The sequence below is a fragment of the Notechis scutatus genome, chromosome 2 (genome assembly GCF_049901735.1).
Source record: "Notechis scutatus isolate UNSWTSFEM ecotype Mainland chromosome 2, rNotScu1.2, whole genome shotgun sequence".
Taxonomy (NCBI): Eukaryota; Metazoa; Chordata; class Lepidosauria; order Squamata; family Elapidae; genus Notechis; species Notechis scutatus.
In genome coordinates, this window is record NC_142010.1 from 69,316,006 (window position 1) to 69,332,797 (window position 16,792).

Consider the following 16,792-nt stretch of genomic DNA (forward strand, 5'->3'; position numbering starts at 1 on the left):
AATGCTGACCTTGGTGGTTCCGTTTGTTCCGCCGTTCCCCGCAGGAGGGCAGAGAGGGATATACTGCTTGGTACGCGGTTAAAACACACGCAAGACGCGCCCTCCTGGCTTAACTTGTCCAGCAGTGTTTTACAATAACAGGCCACATGTTAATGGAAGAGAAGGAGTACAACCACTCTATATCGATTTTGTTTCCAAGGAGCTGGCGTTGGAAGGGATATTACTTTGCTACTATGGTAATAGATTATCATAACAAATATCCATTGATAAGCTTTGCCTGAACGCTAATTCAGGTGACTTATTTTGTCAAACATGTATGAGAAAACAAGTATGAGCATAACATATAAACATGTAAGTATAAACAGGTATAACTCAACTACATGTTATGGCCATGTGTGTGTGTGTTGCAGGCCTTTGAGTCAGTTGATTCCTGGCAACTTGTCTGAACTAAGTCCCTGAAATTTTCTTGGCAGGATTTCAAATACTTCCTAGGGCTGAGACAACTAATTCAAGGTCACCCACCTGCTTCATTCACAAGGCAGGACCAGAACTGGGAGTCTCCTGGTTTCGAGCTTCATGTCTTAACCACTACACCAAAGTAGCTCAGATAATTACAGTGGGAAATGAAGGATAGGAAGACTAGCCTCCACATTTTTAAAGCAGGAAGACTACCCTGTTTTACAATTGCTGACCAAGCCAAAGATTGAGATTATGACAGTAGATGCTCAAAACTTCATTTCTATGTTCTCAAAAATGTGTAAAAGAACCTCCTTTTTCCAGATTATATAAATAACCTTTTGGGGTAGTAAAATATTTTCTTTGTGAAAAACTGTTTATTTCTTTTATTTACATTATTACAGCTAAAAGTCTTTACCAGTCTCTTCAAAGTGAACTTTGATTTTTGAACAGAAAGCTCAGTTTTCAGTAACATTGTGGAAGATGCCACATTTAAAGGGAGGAGTTTGTGTACTTAATGTTTGCAGAGTCATCTTACCATTAATTATTCTCCATAGGTTTATTTTACATCCTCACCTATTTTTAACTTTACTAGCTTTTTCATTTTAAGGAAAAGAAAGTGTATACCTGCACAATTAGATAAGGCAACATTTAAAGATACATATCATCAGCATTAGTCAAGGTAGCCACACACTTAAATGAGAAGACCCACATAACCATAAACGAAATATTTATTAAAATATATTCAAGAAACTGTCAAACTTCTAACAAAAGCCAAGAGGGAATTGAAGGGAGAAAAATCTGTACAGGAAAACATTGGAAATGCTTTTACATGCCTTATTAAGTTTCACAGTTTAGTTATTGTCTACAAAAATATATTTCTGAAACTCTTGAGTCCTCTATAAAAAGAAGCTGGCCAGCAACAGCAAATCTGACAAGCAGAATATTTCATAGGACAGAGTGAACTCCTCTTGCAGATTAACCTTGGCATGACCCAGAGCACTCCTGTCTTAATAACATTATGAAAAGACATTCTTTGGGATTAAGCTCCACATTAATTTTGAAGGAAAATTTAAAATGAATTTTCATTCTAATTTACTTCCTTAGCATGCATAAAATTTGGAGCTGGGAGCTGCATGTCTAAACACATTAAGGGGTCGCTGAATAATGTTTGGTATCAGGAGTAAAATTTAGCATTTATGTCCACTTTTACCCATTTTTGTGGTAAATGTTCTAAGAAACAAAAACATCACAATGTGCAACTGGAGCACTTTATAATCAGACCTAGCCTGTCCTGCCTTCTAGAACAGAAGTTTGATTAGCTAAAGTCTTAAACCTGATACGAATTAATATTTAATGCTACTTGGTAAGCTCAAAATTTCTAAATTCCCAAATAAAGGTTTGGGTAATACTGGTTATTTTTGAGGATTTAAGATTTAAATCATTTTCCACCAGTAATAAGGAGACTGTTGCAACTCTTCTACTGTTAATATTTTTCTAGTATGTCAAATAGCATATTTTCTAATCAAAACAAATATCTCGCTGTCAACCAGCTGAGATCTTCCCAGTATTTCTCTGTTTGGAGGTTTTATATCTTATAAATCTTTAGAGGTATCCATGTGTAAAAAATATTTTGCTTACTAATGTAGGCTGCCACCATGAAGTGAGTGTATCTTACACTATTCCCTGAAACAGGCAAGATAGGAGACTCTGAGCAATCCCACAGCTTGGAACCTTGAAAACAAAAGACAGGAGCAGTCAGCAACAAAGCAGTTGCTGATAAACTGTACTAGAAACACAATATGATTCTGTGGCTATCACTTCCCAAATCTCTACAGTGGAACCATAGGCATCCATGGGTGGACAAACAGAGGCAAGTGATGAAATGTGCATTGCAATGTAAATGGAAATACAAAAGCATGGGTCTTGGATCACCACGTCATAATGCAAAATTCCTTCCTTGTGGTAGCAAACTACAGACATCTGTGGCTGTAACACTAAACCTATAGGTTCTTAGAATTTAAAACTGTAGCTATAAAGCTACAGTGACATTATATGGGTTGCAAGAGGCTAGTAAAATATACATCATTGTCAGACTAAGAATATATAAAGACTTATATCCTCATGTCCAGGGCAGTATGTATTTGACATCATACAAGTATAGAATCTTTAGTATTAGAATTTAATATCCTGAGAATCCCAGCTTTCACTTTTAAAGCATACAGTACTTATGCTTTTATGGTTGGAGCCAATAAATTTCATGTATTAACAACGAGTGAAGTTGAACTAAAAAAATAGCATTCTAGGGCTTCAATTATCTTTCACAATTCTCTTTTTCCATGGCTACTATTTCCTACAATCTAATTTTCATTTCCTTCATCCTCTGTTTCTATGCCTTCTCACTCACAATAAAACATCTCAAATATGCCTATTGGAAATAACTATCTCTCTTATGCTTTATAGATCATTTTTCCATTTCCATGCATGGAATGTGAACATCGTACACAGCATTAAATCTGAGCTAAACTGGAGAATACAGCTTTTCAAGGGATGTTGCAAAAATATCTGCAAAGCTGCAGCATCACATACTGTGATTCCTTTTGCCATCCTTAGCTGGTTCAAAGTTGTCCAAACAAACTTAATACTGGTTTACATGCAGAATATTATCATGCTTCTATTTTTTTAGAATGGGAAAGAAAAGTATAGAAAATTTATGAAGAGATGGGCAAGGGAGTGAGCCACCTCATCACCACTCCTGATTTTTCAACCTTCTTAAAGGCTAGCATTAAATTATGCTTGTACCTCAATTCCAGTTTTTAATTGGTTAGAGATTTAGTACAAAGATTAAATAAAAAGCTGCATTTGTTGCTTTTTCCCTAATTTTTTTCTAAAAGTTCACTGAAGAATCGCTGAAAGGCCCCTATACTTAACTGTGACATATGTAGTACTAACTTGTTAATTTACCCCCCCCCCCCATACTGCTAAAAAAAACCTGAGCATCCCAAGAGGTATCTGAATTTTAAACACATAATCATAATCATCCATGCCATTATAAAGCAACTATGCCTCCCAATTATCAGAGCTTACGCTATATCAAACACTTCCAACTTACATTCTAACATATCAAGGAATATGCCATCTCAAGCAAAAACAAAATCAGAATATGATCAATATAAAAATTAATTTGCTTTTCTCCATTAGTATCTCATATTAAAGGGGATATGCACCTGCCAGTTAGCCACTGACGTTTAAGTCTGAAGAACAATCTGAAGTTTGGGAATGTGCTAACCAATTATTAACTTTTAGCTATAAGCACAAATTGAAGTGGGTGGGTATCTTACTTCATCTTTTTCCAGATTGCCTGACTGATAATTCTGTTTAAAAAACCCACCACAAAGCAAATAAAGAGAACTCCTAGGAAAGAATTGCCATTTTCCACTCCCCAAATTCATCTCTTAGCTGTATACTTAAGCAGATTGGTTAAAAAAGCATAATTTTTCATGCTCAAAACTCCAAACAATGTAAAAATAATATATATGAACATTAATAAATATTTTGTTTCATGATGAAATATATGCTGTGTAGACAATATGCTAAGGAAAAAGCAATTTCCCTCCCACCCCCCCAAAAATACACCCTAGTACTGCCTCTATATAGGATTTAAATGCCTCATTTAAAACACACTCAAGTTAGAAAACTCTCATAGAACAACTGCATCTTTCAGGAGGATGTGCATAGCCAGCTGCAGGCTTGAGAATAAGATCTGTTGGTTTGTTTGTTGCAAGACAAGGAATTGAGAGAAGAGTAGGAATAAAAAAAAAAGAAGAAGATTGGACACACATATCCCTAATACATTTCACACTAGACAAAGTCAAAAGGGAAAAATCCTAGCTTGGCCTTTGAAGCTATAAAGAGACAGGTCAAAGAAACTTCAGTCCTAAATTAAGTTCTAGGATTTTACCTTTTTTGTTGCTGCAGAGTTTGCACTATTTGTACACAGACATCCTGTAACACGAAGTCTTGAGCTCTAAAATTCTTCCTACTTTCCTGCTTGGAGCTGAGTCCTCATTCCCTGAGCTGGGCTCAAAATCTCAATTCAATCATCTTCCTTCCCATAACCTGCCAAGCATCTTAACTATTAACAATTCAACTGATTTTCTGTAAATGTTTTAGGTACAAATTCCAGTCAGAATTCTACATCCACTCTGTGTTTTTGTAATTATTCATCCAGAGCCCAGGGAACAAATCATTCAACAACCACATCGGGTTAATGTAAGTAGGAAGGATTGAAGCAGTGCTCACAACTGAGCAAGAATTCTACTTCTTTCTATCAATCAATCCAGATGCACAGCTTCCCCCACCCTATCCCAATACAGTGTTTTTATTACTTGTACCTGAGACGTAATGATACTCAACATAAGAAATCATGTTAAAAACCATGCCAGTCATAGAAATCACTGGAATTCATGTGTTCATCCAGGTACTGTTCAGTTTGGTACTGTTTTCCTCTATATCATACACTGGAGGCAGGGGCATATGAATTTGCATGTTAAAACTAAGCATTATCAAAATAATGAAAAATCACTACTTCATTGCCCCAGGTAAAGAAAGAGATTCACCAAGAGATTTAAACTAAACTCATTATAAAAATACCTGTTTAAAGGCAAAAGCTAGAATTTGCCAATAATGAAATGCATTCTCTTGTCCGTTGAGGAAGCAGTCCAGGAGAGGAGGAGGGGGTGTCACAATATGTCCTAAAAACAGGAGACTTTCCCTGTTTTATTTTAAGGGCTGAATAAGACAAGAGAGGTGCTACTGGTCAGTGGAGATTTCTCTGTCTGGCTCCAATTTGCTCGACTCTCCTGGAGAAGGAGTGTGTGGTGCAGAGTGAGACACAGAGGGAATGCTGTGAGCTACAATTCCCTCAACTGGTGGCTCCGGCAGCCCAGAGGTTCCTACTCCTACTACTCCTGGAGGAAACCTGCCATAAGAAGAAAACATACGGTAATTGAAAGTAACTTGGATAAGCATTCCTTTTACAATTTCACTGCTATAAATTCAGAGGTATGTATCTCACCTGTAAGCTGTAGCTCCATTAAGCTCTGGATGTACAGCTGCAGGATCAATGCTAGACCACTGAGCCGCTAAAAGCAAGTATTCCTTGTTAACACAGTTCCTCAAACCATCAGGTATGTGACCTATGTCAAAGTCCACAAATGAAGAGAAAGATTATGCCAACATCCATGCTTGTATATAAATATATATTCCAAAATGTATCACAAGTTCCTCTGACTATCTTGCTAATTTGCAGTTGAACAAGCAAACAAAAAAATACACAGCAAATCATGCACACATGAATAATCTGAGTTTTCTCTGCAAAATTAGAGCCATAAAAAGATCCGTTATGTGCCCTATTAGAACAATAATTTAAAACAACTGTCCAAATGATCATTCCCTATAAAGGCAGCAACAAATTTAAAACTGGATACATACCTCTGGTTCATGATTCTCCTTTTTCCCCTCTCTCCAGTAATTACACTTCTAATGTCCGGTAGAACAAGTAGAAGATTTTAATTTTTTTAAAAAAATATTATTGTGCCCAAGATGGGGGGCTTACAACTAAAAATGCAAGAATTCATTTTTCTCTCCAGATGCCCTGTGAACACTGCAAACAGTTTTTCTGCATATATTTAAGCTTGACACTTAACTGTCCACAATTGTTTCAAAGGGGTGGGGTAGAGAGATAGCTGAGTAGTCTAGAAGCTAAGCAGCATCAAGCCTGATTAGGATTTGGATGGGAGATTTCCAAGGAATATCTAGAGCTGGAAGCACGTCTTGGGAATTAAGATATCCCAGATAGAAGATACTTTGGATCTCTTGTAAGAAAACTGTATGTCCAAAAAGTCAAGCTTGACTCAAAGGAGATTGCACTTTTATTCCTTCTGCCATTAATTATATGGAACAAAGCAACCTCCTGGTCATTTACTTCAGATTAATGTTTTCCTACAGCCAATAACAAGAAACAGCTATTTAGAACAGTCACTGAAAGGAAGACAAGACTATATATGCACATAAACAGATCTGGAAAAAAACTTGTGACTTGGAAAAAATATAAAATATCCAGTCAAAACTAGGGATCAAAAAAGCAGAGTCCATATATACCATGACACATAAAACACAATTGAAGAGGAAGGTCAAATTATTTTTAAAGGTTCTTATTATTTGATCACACACAAAATGGTGTGTAACCTGTTGCTATTACACAGACCTAGTCCAGTGAAGTCATTTGGGAAGCAACTACAGAGCTGGTTTTTCAATTACCTGTGATGGCTCTTCGGATCTCCTTAGCAGCATCCTCTCTCGACTCAATAGAAGCCTGTTCACTGTACCAGGCTGTGTGAGGAGTACAAATCACATTGGGAGCATCTTTTAGGGGCCCATTAGCAAAACTGTGATGTAGAGAAACAGGCATGTTTTGGATTATGATCGCTGGTGGCTCTAAGATGCAGAGAGACATGTATCCTTTTGAAAACTGACAAAGGCCTGATAATGTAATTGTTACCTGAAAGGTTCTGACTCATGCACATCAAGAGCAGCCCCTCTGATCCTCCCTTCCTTTAAGGCTTGAGCTAGGGCCTTCTCTTCAATCAGACCTCCACGAGCTGTATTCACTAGAAAGCAACCCTGACGCATCTATATAGCAAAATATAAAAAGGGCCATTGAGATTAAATTACTGCACTTAAACAGCAGTATGAAAATGACCATTGTAAAATTCAAACGTATGTACTCATTTAATTCATTTGTGTCTTGCCACTATACATATGTGATGCTGTATCTAAATTAAACTGGCTTATCGAAACCTTGCTCCTCTTCTTTCCAAACTAAAGGTAACTTATATGAATAAAGAGTTCTACTTCTACAAGAGTGTCAAGACAACTAAATCAAATAGTAACAACATGAATAAAACTTCCATAAATCCTAACGCATTTGTTCCAATGGACTTAACTTTTAACAAATTTGTTTTAATTAAAATATATACTATAGGCAGTCCCTGGGTTCAGAACAAGTTATGTTCCTAACTGTCTTTAACTGAAGTTTTTATGTTAAGTCAGAACTTTACAAACAGATTGTCTATTACTAAAAATGATGGATAGCATTGTCCTTCCTTGGGCAGAGAAACTGCTGAAATTGCTCAGTTTTAAAAGAAATCACTAAAAACTTCAGTAAACAGGCTGCATGTTAACAATGTGCAGTTTCAGCAGTTCCTGAAAGTGTTGCACAACTTCAATGGTTTGTCAGCTCAAGGAAGGATAATGCCGTCCATCATTTTTAACAATAGACAGCCCAGGATATCTAGGGGTTGTCCTTAAGTCCGTTGTTCTTAACCAAGGGACTGCCTGTACCTCAAAAATACACAAATTTGCACAAAATAGGTCTTCCTGCTGTTCCAAAGATGAAGATGGACAGGAAGAGGTCTTTTTCTAACAAACCCAAAATTGGCGCCGCGTTTGATGGCCCATTTACAAGCCTTTGGTTCAGTTCTAAGATCTCTAATAGCTATACCTACCAGTGTCCTGATTGCTCCAGTTTAGACCAACTATACTTTCAGGATCATTTTCATCAATACCCCAAAATCAATGGGCTTATATAGCAATCCATGTCAGAGGACTGGCAACTTCACATTAGCCAATACTGGAAAAGGGTAAATCTCTATTATTGAGACCACTTGTTTCTCTGTGATAAAACTGAATCAAGAAAGTCCCAAATGTGCACACCTTCTCTTTTAAAAGTACTGCACTCCCATTCATCATAGATTATCTACCTGCTTCTTAGAGGTGAAAATTATCTACCAAAGGTATCTAATGACATCTGTCATTAGAATTAAGTTGAAATTTGTGCCCCCATGCAACTATTGTCTTCAAAAATTTATCTAGCACCTATATGAAAATTACATCTACTTAGGCAATGAGCATAGGCGCCCCTCAGGGTGTGTGTTCTGTCTCCCTTGCTCTTTTCCAATGACTACACCTCAAGGGTACCTTCTGTTAAAGTTCTGAGATTTGCAGATGATAGATCGATTATTGGCCTCATTCGAGAGAGTGATGTGGCCTTATATAGACAGGAGGTTGAACAACTGGCCCTAGGTGCAATTGCAACAGTCTGGAGCTGAACTTGCTTAAAACCTCTGACCATCACTCTGCTGAAGACTTATTTCTCACAGTGCTGCCTAATGTCTATGTGCAGTATATTTTCCCACATAGTATGGCTGCAATATTATTTATCATTATTATCTTTCTTATTCCCCCCTCATTCATATTAATATTATGGTTATCATTATTCTGTTGCTTTGCATGTACACTGAGCGCTTCTGCACTGGAAGCTCTCAGTGTACAAATTCCTTACGTATCTAATCACACTTGGCCAAATAAAGTATTTGATTCAATTCAATTGCTAGGCATGGCATTACTTTCCTGAAATTTGCATGATGCCCAGCTCAGGGCAAAGCTGTACCTGTTTAATGGTGAAGTCATTGATGAGATGATGATTATGCTCATTTAGACTGCAGTGTAATGTGATGCAATCACTGTGCATTAGGAGGTCTTGCAAAGTGGCCATTCGCTGTAATCCCAAGGAACGCTCCACTCCATCAGGCAAATAAGGATCATAAAAAATAACGTTGAAACCAAAGGGTTTTGCGCGTAAGGCAACTGCTTGCCCAATTCGGCCTTAAAAAAGGAAAAAGGAAATATGAGACTCTTAAACACAGCATAAGGCATTGGTTGTATTCACACTTAATACTAAGACATACTATTCACACTTAATACTAAGATTTGTTTTAGACAAAATAAACATAAGCTGCCCAATGCTTAACTTGCTTTTCTCCATTTTTTTCTGCCAATATGGTTCACATATCTCTAATATTTTAGGCATGGTAAAGGTGGGTTTTATGTATTTGTAGGAATAATGGGCTGTGTGTATGTGAGAGACAATTTACCTAAATGTTTGTGGTGGAGGAGGGCATATATTTAGGGATCTTTAATGATTTTGTGTTTTATTTATTGGGATATTTGATTTTTCTGAGATAAGACTGTTGCCTTTTTTTAATTTGAGCTTCTAAGTTTTTGTATTTCTATGGAACACAATTAAATTTTGTCTGGCTTTAAGGATTTCTGTTTATTGTGGATATGCATTAATAAATGGGAAAATGTTTTGGGTTTTAATATTAAGCTATAATTCTATCACCTAGGACAGGGGTGTCAAACTCAATTTCATTATGGGCCACATCAGGGTTGTGTTTGACCTCTGGGGGCCAGGGTGGGCATGGCCAGCATGGTGTCACTTGTGTTGGGGTGACCCAAGCATTCTGCCAGCAAAACAGGCTCCCAAACTCCATTTTTGGCTGGGACGGCCTCCTGCAACCCTCTGCCAGCAAAAATGGAGCTCAGTGGGGCCACATGCAGCCTTCTCAAGCTCCATTTTAGCTGGCAGAGGCACCGCAGGCCGGTCCTTCACTATTTCCAGGGTGGCCCCATGAATCAGATTTAAGCACTCTGTGTGCCGGATCTGGCCCCTGGGCCTTGAGTTTGACATCCTTGACCTAGGAGAAGCCATGGTGTGAGATGCTAAGAGCAACAGAGTTTCTGTTACTGAGAGAAATAAAAATACAGTAAATAGAAATTATAATTGCAGTCCAGTTTGGATGTGCAGCTATCCAGTTCTGAGACAGGGAAAGTACTTCCACATAAGTGCTCTCAAAGTTGTCTAATGGTCCCAAGCAAATATGCAAAATAATCACATATTTTTATTTAAAAACAATACAGCTATTAGGAGATATTTTCCACTTTAATGACAAAAGAACAACTTCAATTTAGAAAAACACATGCATCAAGCACAATGCCTACTCATCAGAGATGTGCAAAATATATTGATTTGGAAAGAGAATATTCCATTCTTTAATCAGTTGTGGGTTTGCACATCTCTATTATTTACTCTCTCTTTCAATTCACTGCTCTCCTTCTGAAATTGAAGAATTCCAGTACTTGGGTATACCTGATACTCTTAGATATTAGTTATTAATTTGTCTGATTATGTAAGCATTAGCACATGTAGAATTATGTTAAAACGGCTTCATAATCTTGGAAGAGCATGTTTAATAATTCAGGTGTGACAAATTGTGTGTGTGTGTGTGTGTATACACACACGTATACATACATTAAAAAAAACAAAACATTTATTGGCTGCCCGCCTTACTATAGAGTAATTCTGGGCTGCTTACAGTTACATAAAAACTAAGAGTTAAAAAGTTAAAAACTAGTACAGTATTTGTTAAAACCAAATATTCAATCTTTCTCTCACCTGCAACAAACAGCTTTTCTAATTGTGGCTTTCAGAGTAAGCACAAATCCTAACTTTGCCACCAAGTTAAATGGAAAGCAATGGATTCCTTCGAATCATGAAAATAGAAAAGTAACGGGCAGACGAGAGAAGCACAAAAAACTGAAATGTTTGAATGTTTGGTCACATTATCCAAGCTCCAAAAAGCACTAACTGCTTACCAAGGCCAATGATGCCCAAGGTCTCACCACGTATGCGTACAGCACCACCAGCCACTTCCCTGATTTGCTCCATACTTGAGGCTCTGTTTCCTTCTCGCATGGCTTGATGAAGCCATGTAACCCGGCGATAAAGGTTCAGGATGTGGCAGAGGGTAGAATCAGCTGTTTCTTCTACAGAAGAGGAAGGGATGTTGCATACTGCAATGCCTAAGGAAATGGGAACATAGACTACATTTTACTGACCTCCTGGTATAATCTCAGCATTTTGTTATCAATCTGATCCCGCACTTGAATTTTCTGTAAGCCAAAATAGGAAGCTTTTCATTGCCTGCCAATTATATTCCCTTGGAAGTAATCTATTGAGAATCACACACCATTAGTGAATGAGACTACTCCCTGCCTTCTTTTTCTTTTTTAAATGTCATTATATTTATTAACTATTTTTCATAGAATAAAAGAGAATTCAAAGAAAAATGGAAGAAAATTAAAAAGGAGAAAAAAGATAAGATTAAGAAAATGATTTCCAACATTCTTTACAACAGTTACAATCTTATAGTCCCTCTTCCTTTTAAATGTTATACAAGTTCCTTAACCCCTCATTTTTCTTTTCCTTTCTCCTTCTACAGAATCTACTCTCTCCTCCTCTCTGTCTAACAGTTACTAAGAAAAGAGCAGCTAACCTTCACCAGATTGCAGGACTGATTATCTGCATAGGGCTGTTGACCGCATTACACCACTCAAATGGTAGGTTCATCTAATGTCTTTTATCCTGGCAGAATCTTCCTGGCCCTGCTTCTTGAAATTATTTGACTGAACTTGAAAGGACTTTCTACATTATTTGTTATGAAGTTGCTTCTCACACAAAAGAACTGCTTCGCCTCAAGCATACCATAACTTTAGGAATATTATTATTTTGGCAAAATTCTCATTTCAAGAAAGTATAAACTTGAAACTCAAACAAACATTCAACAGCAGAGGTGTCAACCTCAATTTCACTGAGGGCCACATCAGGGCTGTGTTTGGCTTTGGGTGGTCGGGGTGGGTATAGTCAGGGTGGGCGTGGCCAGCTCGACATCACTTGTGTCAGGGGCACCTGTGGTGGCCAAGTGCTAAGGCAGGACTTGACTTCCCTCAGACCCTCCTCCCTCTCATTATAAACTCCTTCCTTCCTCCCTCTTCTTTTTCCTTCCCTCTTCATTCTTTCTTCTTCCTTCCCCTCTTTCCTTTTTTTTTCATTCCTTGCTCCCTTCCCATCTTTCTTTGTCTTTCCACTTTCCCTTTCTCCTTTCTTGTCCCTTCTTGCATGCTCAAATGAAAAAGGGGAAACATTTCTCCTTTTGTTTTGTTTTTAGTTTGCTTTGTTAGCCCTCTGCAGCGAAAATGGAGCTCGGGGGGCATATGCAGGGGGACCCCAGGCCCCATTTTTGCCTGTGACATCCTCCTGCATCCCTCTACAAGTGAAAACAGGGCCCATTTTCACTGGCAGAGGGCTGCAGGAGGCTGTTGTGGCTAAAAATGGGGCCCAGGGGACCACATATGGCCCTCCTGAGCTCCATTTTTGCTGGCAGAGGCACCAATTGGCTGGTCCTTTTCTGTATCCATGGCGGCCCCGCAGGCCAGATCTAAGCACCATGGGCCTTGAGTTTGACACCCCTGTTCAAAAGGATCTCAATAATTTAGTACCAAAAATGTGTATTGACTAGAGATCTGGACCTAAAGAAATTAGAAACTTCTTCAACTCACTCTCAAAATACCGAGACGAACCAATTGATGAAATGTTTTTTCTTCAGTTATATCAGGTTGATTCAATTATCTGAATTTAATAAACCCAGTTTATATGAATAATTTAGATCTCATTTCAATATGTATTTGTTTAAAACAATAATATAAATCCACATGAATTATCAGAAAATAAAAAGATTTTAAGACCGAAGAGTTGCACTACTGCTTTCAAACAAAGAAAGCAACCAATCACATGCCTAAAGAAACTGGATAGACAATATATGGGCTCCATTTATATTTATGCAAAAGCATATCATACTTATGGGTTTCAAGCGATACTTATGGGTTTTTAGCCAAGTAACTATTTTTCAGTTCTCTATTTCCAATATAAGAATAGCTTAAAACAATTAATATTCTTATGAAAACAATGTAAATTTATTTTTGCAAATTTTTCTTAATAGGAAATATTCCACTTGCCTCTCAGAAATTTGAATTTTGGTAAATTTCCGCCCAAACCCCAAAACTGAATATAGAAGAAAGATATACTCCCTACACACCCACTCTCCAATATTCCTTTTTTTTTTTTTTTTTAATTGCACTGTGATCACCATACCTAATTCTGCAGCTGACTTGATATCCACATTGTCATAGCCACTGCCAATTCGCACAATGACCCGGAGAGCTTTGAACTTCTCCAGGTCCTGGCGCGACAAGGTAATGGTGTGGTACATCAGAGCCCCAACAGCTTCATTTAGAACCTAGAGGAAGACAGAACAACAGAAGAATGCTTACTTCATAGCATTAGAACTAGTGAGCTCAGGATTCCACAACCTCACTTATTATTCAGCTTTCCACTTCTGATTGACGCTTTATTTGCTGTTCAATGAACTGCAAAGTACTCCAAGGAAGGAATGGAATGTGAAAGACAGAAAGAGAATATAATTGCTTCTACAAAAGGACAAACACCATCACTCTTTTCCTTCACGACCTTTTAAATTCACAGAAGAGAGAGAAAGAAGGGTTTCACTCGCTTCCCACTGGCCTTTCATACTTAAGCAGAGTAGCAAAGTGAAGTATGCATTTTCTGCAAAATCTGCTAGAAAAGGAGCACCCCTTCTGAGTTCTTTTAAGTTCCCATTGGTTTCCATAGAATTTGGTTTAAAATGAGGGTGGAAAGCAACTACAAATAATGGCTAGCTCTCAAAGCAGAATTTATGAATTCTGGAACCGACTCATTTTTCATTGGAAAGTGAAATTTCCCTCCTCCCCTTTTTAAAAAAAAACACACTTACCTTTTCATGGATTTCCTGAGTTGATTGTGCATCACAGAAAGCCACTGTGGCAACATCTTTCAGGATAGGCATTTCTACAGTGCAATCCCTACCATCAAGGAGGGCAACCAATGGACGAGCTGGCATTGGACCATTACCAATAGGAGGCCTTATGCCTACAAAAGAAAATAGCATTATTCACTCACAATACTTTCAAGATACAATACTAGTTTTCCCAACGATGATATAACTCAAAGATGGAAATTGAATCCATAGTTCTCATTAAGTTACAACACATTGGTTTTGCTTTAGGAAGATATGTGTGTAATGTAAAGTAAAATGATTATGAATTTGTAAGTCTATAAGCGTAGCCAACTGTAACACTAACATTGTGTCAACTGGACACGCACTACGGACAAGTGAGACATTGATGATGTCACCTAGTTTGGTAGTAAAATGTCTGCAAAAAAGTAACCAAGCTCAAAGGACACCAAGGACCCCTCAGTTCAACCCTTGGCTACAAATATTCTCTTTTATCGCTAGCCAATTGTATTTATGCAATGAACTATGATTTAGCAAACCTCAGGTAAGTGTGATATGTTAATCCAACTAAATATATCATAAGTTTATATGCAATTAATATAATTTGAAACCCAAATAAAGTAAAAAAAAAAACCTTCTAATCTCTGGCTATTAATGAAATAATTCTCAGAGCAAGCGTCAAAAAGTTCTGGCTGGCTTTGTTAGCTGGACAGAAAATAATTGGGAAGTTCAGACACTTTGGCATGTTGCTTTTCTGTTCCAAAGAAGCACCCAAAGAAGAAGGCATTCATTAGGCATAAAAGTCTGAAGTTAGAATCAGAAGAGCTTGCTCTTCTAGATGGGAGGAACCTGAATCACCTGTGTTCACTAATGGCTTTCTCTCAATATCGTAAAGGACAAGTGTAATTATTATCTTCTGTATGAAGTAAACAACACTAAATTGAGCAAAACTTAATGCCATACATCTCTATGTATCTATCATTCCCTAGCATCATTTAGGCTTCAGCTCAAAGCAAGACTAACTTATATGCAACTATTTGCTTCCTTTAAATTATTTATTTTTGATTTAGTTCAGGGGCAATTTTATTAGCTTTTATCCTATTATTATTACATGGGGCTGTGGTGTGTATAAACAGCTTCATAATCTGCCCGGAAAACTTGAGTTAGGTGTCATAAAATATAATTTAAGTATATATAATATAAAAATATAATAAGTAATATCCCGCAAAAAAAAATACAACAACTGGTCCTCAATTCCTACTACTTAATACAAGAAGGTGAAGGATAAAAGTGTACAGACAATTCAAATGTGCTTCTTAGACAGCAGAAAACTGGTTTCGATTAAAAGGGTGAAAGGCTAAAGTTTTTTGACACATTGTAACAACATGCAAGAAACCAGAGGGTACACATGAATAGAGAAAGCATACTTTTCTGCTTTTGAATGGCAAATAATTATTATCTATGGTATCTTTTGCAAGAGACACTTCACATACTGGGACACCTTTAAAAAAAAAACACTATTAGACCTTTTCCCCTCCCTTCTGTCAAAGTGGGGATCCTAAGGCTACCCGGATTCATGGGGTACCACAAGGGCTGAGATAGTGGTCTCCACCAAGGAAAGGCGATACAGACCGCGGCTTTTAAGTAAGGGGTCGCGACTGGCGGTGTAATCTGGGCTTCTCGGTCTACGGGCAGGGCCGTAACTCGAGGAGCTCCCAACGCCTCACGGCAGAGGCAGGCGGGCGGGCGCAAACACTTCCACGAGCAGCCTTCTGTCACAACACCACGTGGAGGGAAGACCGGGGACACGAGGTCCCCGAATCGTCCCGCAGCTTCCCGACATTGGGAGACTTTCTTGCCGCCCGGTTCTTGCCCGCCATCCCTCCCTTCCGGAGCTCGGGAAGTTTTTGTTTTTTGTGTTTTACCTTCGCAAATGCGGTCCAGCCTCTGGCGCTTCACTTTGTGTCTGTCCATGGGACTCACCGGAGACGGGCCTGGGGGCGGCTCTGAGCCGGGGCGCGGGCAGCGAGGCGGGAAGGACTAAACGAGATCTACGAAAGCCGATAGCTGGCTGGGTGAGCGGAACACGCGAAGTCGTCTCCCGCCGAGAGCTGGCGGCGGAGGCGGCCTGGGCCTCCTAAGTCTGAGGGGGTGTGGGGCCGGGGAGCGGGAAAAAGAGCCAGGCCGGCTGGCCCGACGAGCCGCAGGATTCCCGCCGCCGCTGCCCGCTGCCGCCGCCTCCTCCTCCTCCGGTTGTCTCTTCCCCGCCGCTGCCCTTCCCCCCTCCCCTCACCGGCCTCCGAAACGGAAACGGAAGGGCTGGGCTGAGGCCTCGGAAAACAAGATTTCCCGGCACACAGGCCCGACGAGAGCATATCGGGCTCGGCAACCATAGAGTCGCTTCTGAAAGTTTCCCACGCTTCCGGTCCGCTCCCGAGTCGTAATAAATGCGGATTCCGTGGGAAATGATCAGTAATATCTGGTGATGTCAGCACAATATCAGCGATACTTTACCTTCTGCTTTTCTTTTCCTCATTTAATTTTATCTTGAGTAAGAATCCGGTGTTTTATTTTTGTGGGTGATAAGCGATATTAGTTTGAAAAATATTAATAGTGCACTGGGGCTCACAGGGCTGTGCCAGCTAGAGGAAAATTTGAATTTACTGAATTTCTGCATAGTAATCTTGTAAGAGCATATGTAGTTTTTCCCCACTTATTAAATTAAATAAAATGTATAATATACA

General features: G+C 38.8%; 1 protein-coding gene across 2 annotated transcripts; it reads right to left on the reverse strand.

Moving 5' to 3' along the window:
* Positions 1-1,169: 1,169 nt before the first annotated feature.
* Positions 1,170-16,402, reverse strand: LOC113415788 (C-terminal-binding protein 2-like). 2 transcript variants are annotated; one of them, XM_026673343.2, is made up of 9 exons: positions 15,974-16,402; positions 14,028-14,182; positions 13,349-13,493; positions 11,014-11,220; positions 8,969-9,183; positions 7,019-7,149; positions 6,778-6,905; positions 5,534-5,654; positions 1,170-5,437 (listed from the first exon to the last, which is right to left on the reverse strand). In XM_026673343.2, exons 1-9 carry the CDS (start codon positions 16,020-16,022, stop codon positions 5,269-5,271), a joined length of 1,320 nt encoding a protein of 439 aa, XP_026529128.1. In that variant the 5' UTR covers positions 16,023-16,402; the 3' UTR covers positions 1,170-5,268. The 2 variants fall into 2 exon arrangements, with proteins under 2 accessions (XP_026529128.1, XP_087811172.1); XM_087955046.1 differs by having other exon boundaries at positions 16,032-16,320.
* Between the last annotated feature and the right edge of the window lie 390 nt (positions 16,403-16,792).

Excerpts from the sequence above, each read along its gene's own strand:
- LOC113415788 (XM_026673343.2), bottom strand. The coding sequence starts at position 16,022 with ATGGACAGACACAAAGTGAAGCGCCAGAGGCTGGACCGCATTTGCGAA. Across the intron at positions 11,221-13,348 it reads CAAGTCAGCTGCAGAATTAG|GCATTGCAGTATGCAACATC; the intron begins GTATGGTGATCA and ends CCATTTCCTTAG. Across the intron at positions 6,906-7,018 it reads CATGAGTCAGAACCTTTCAG|TTTTGCTAATGGGCCCCTAA; the intron begins GTAACAATTACA and ends TCTACATCACAG.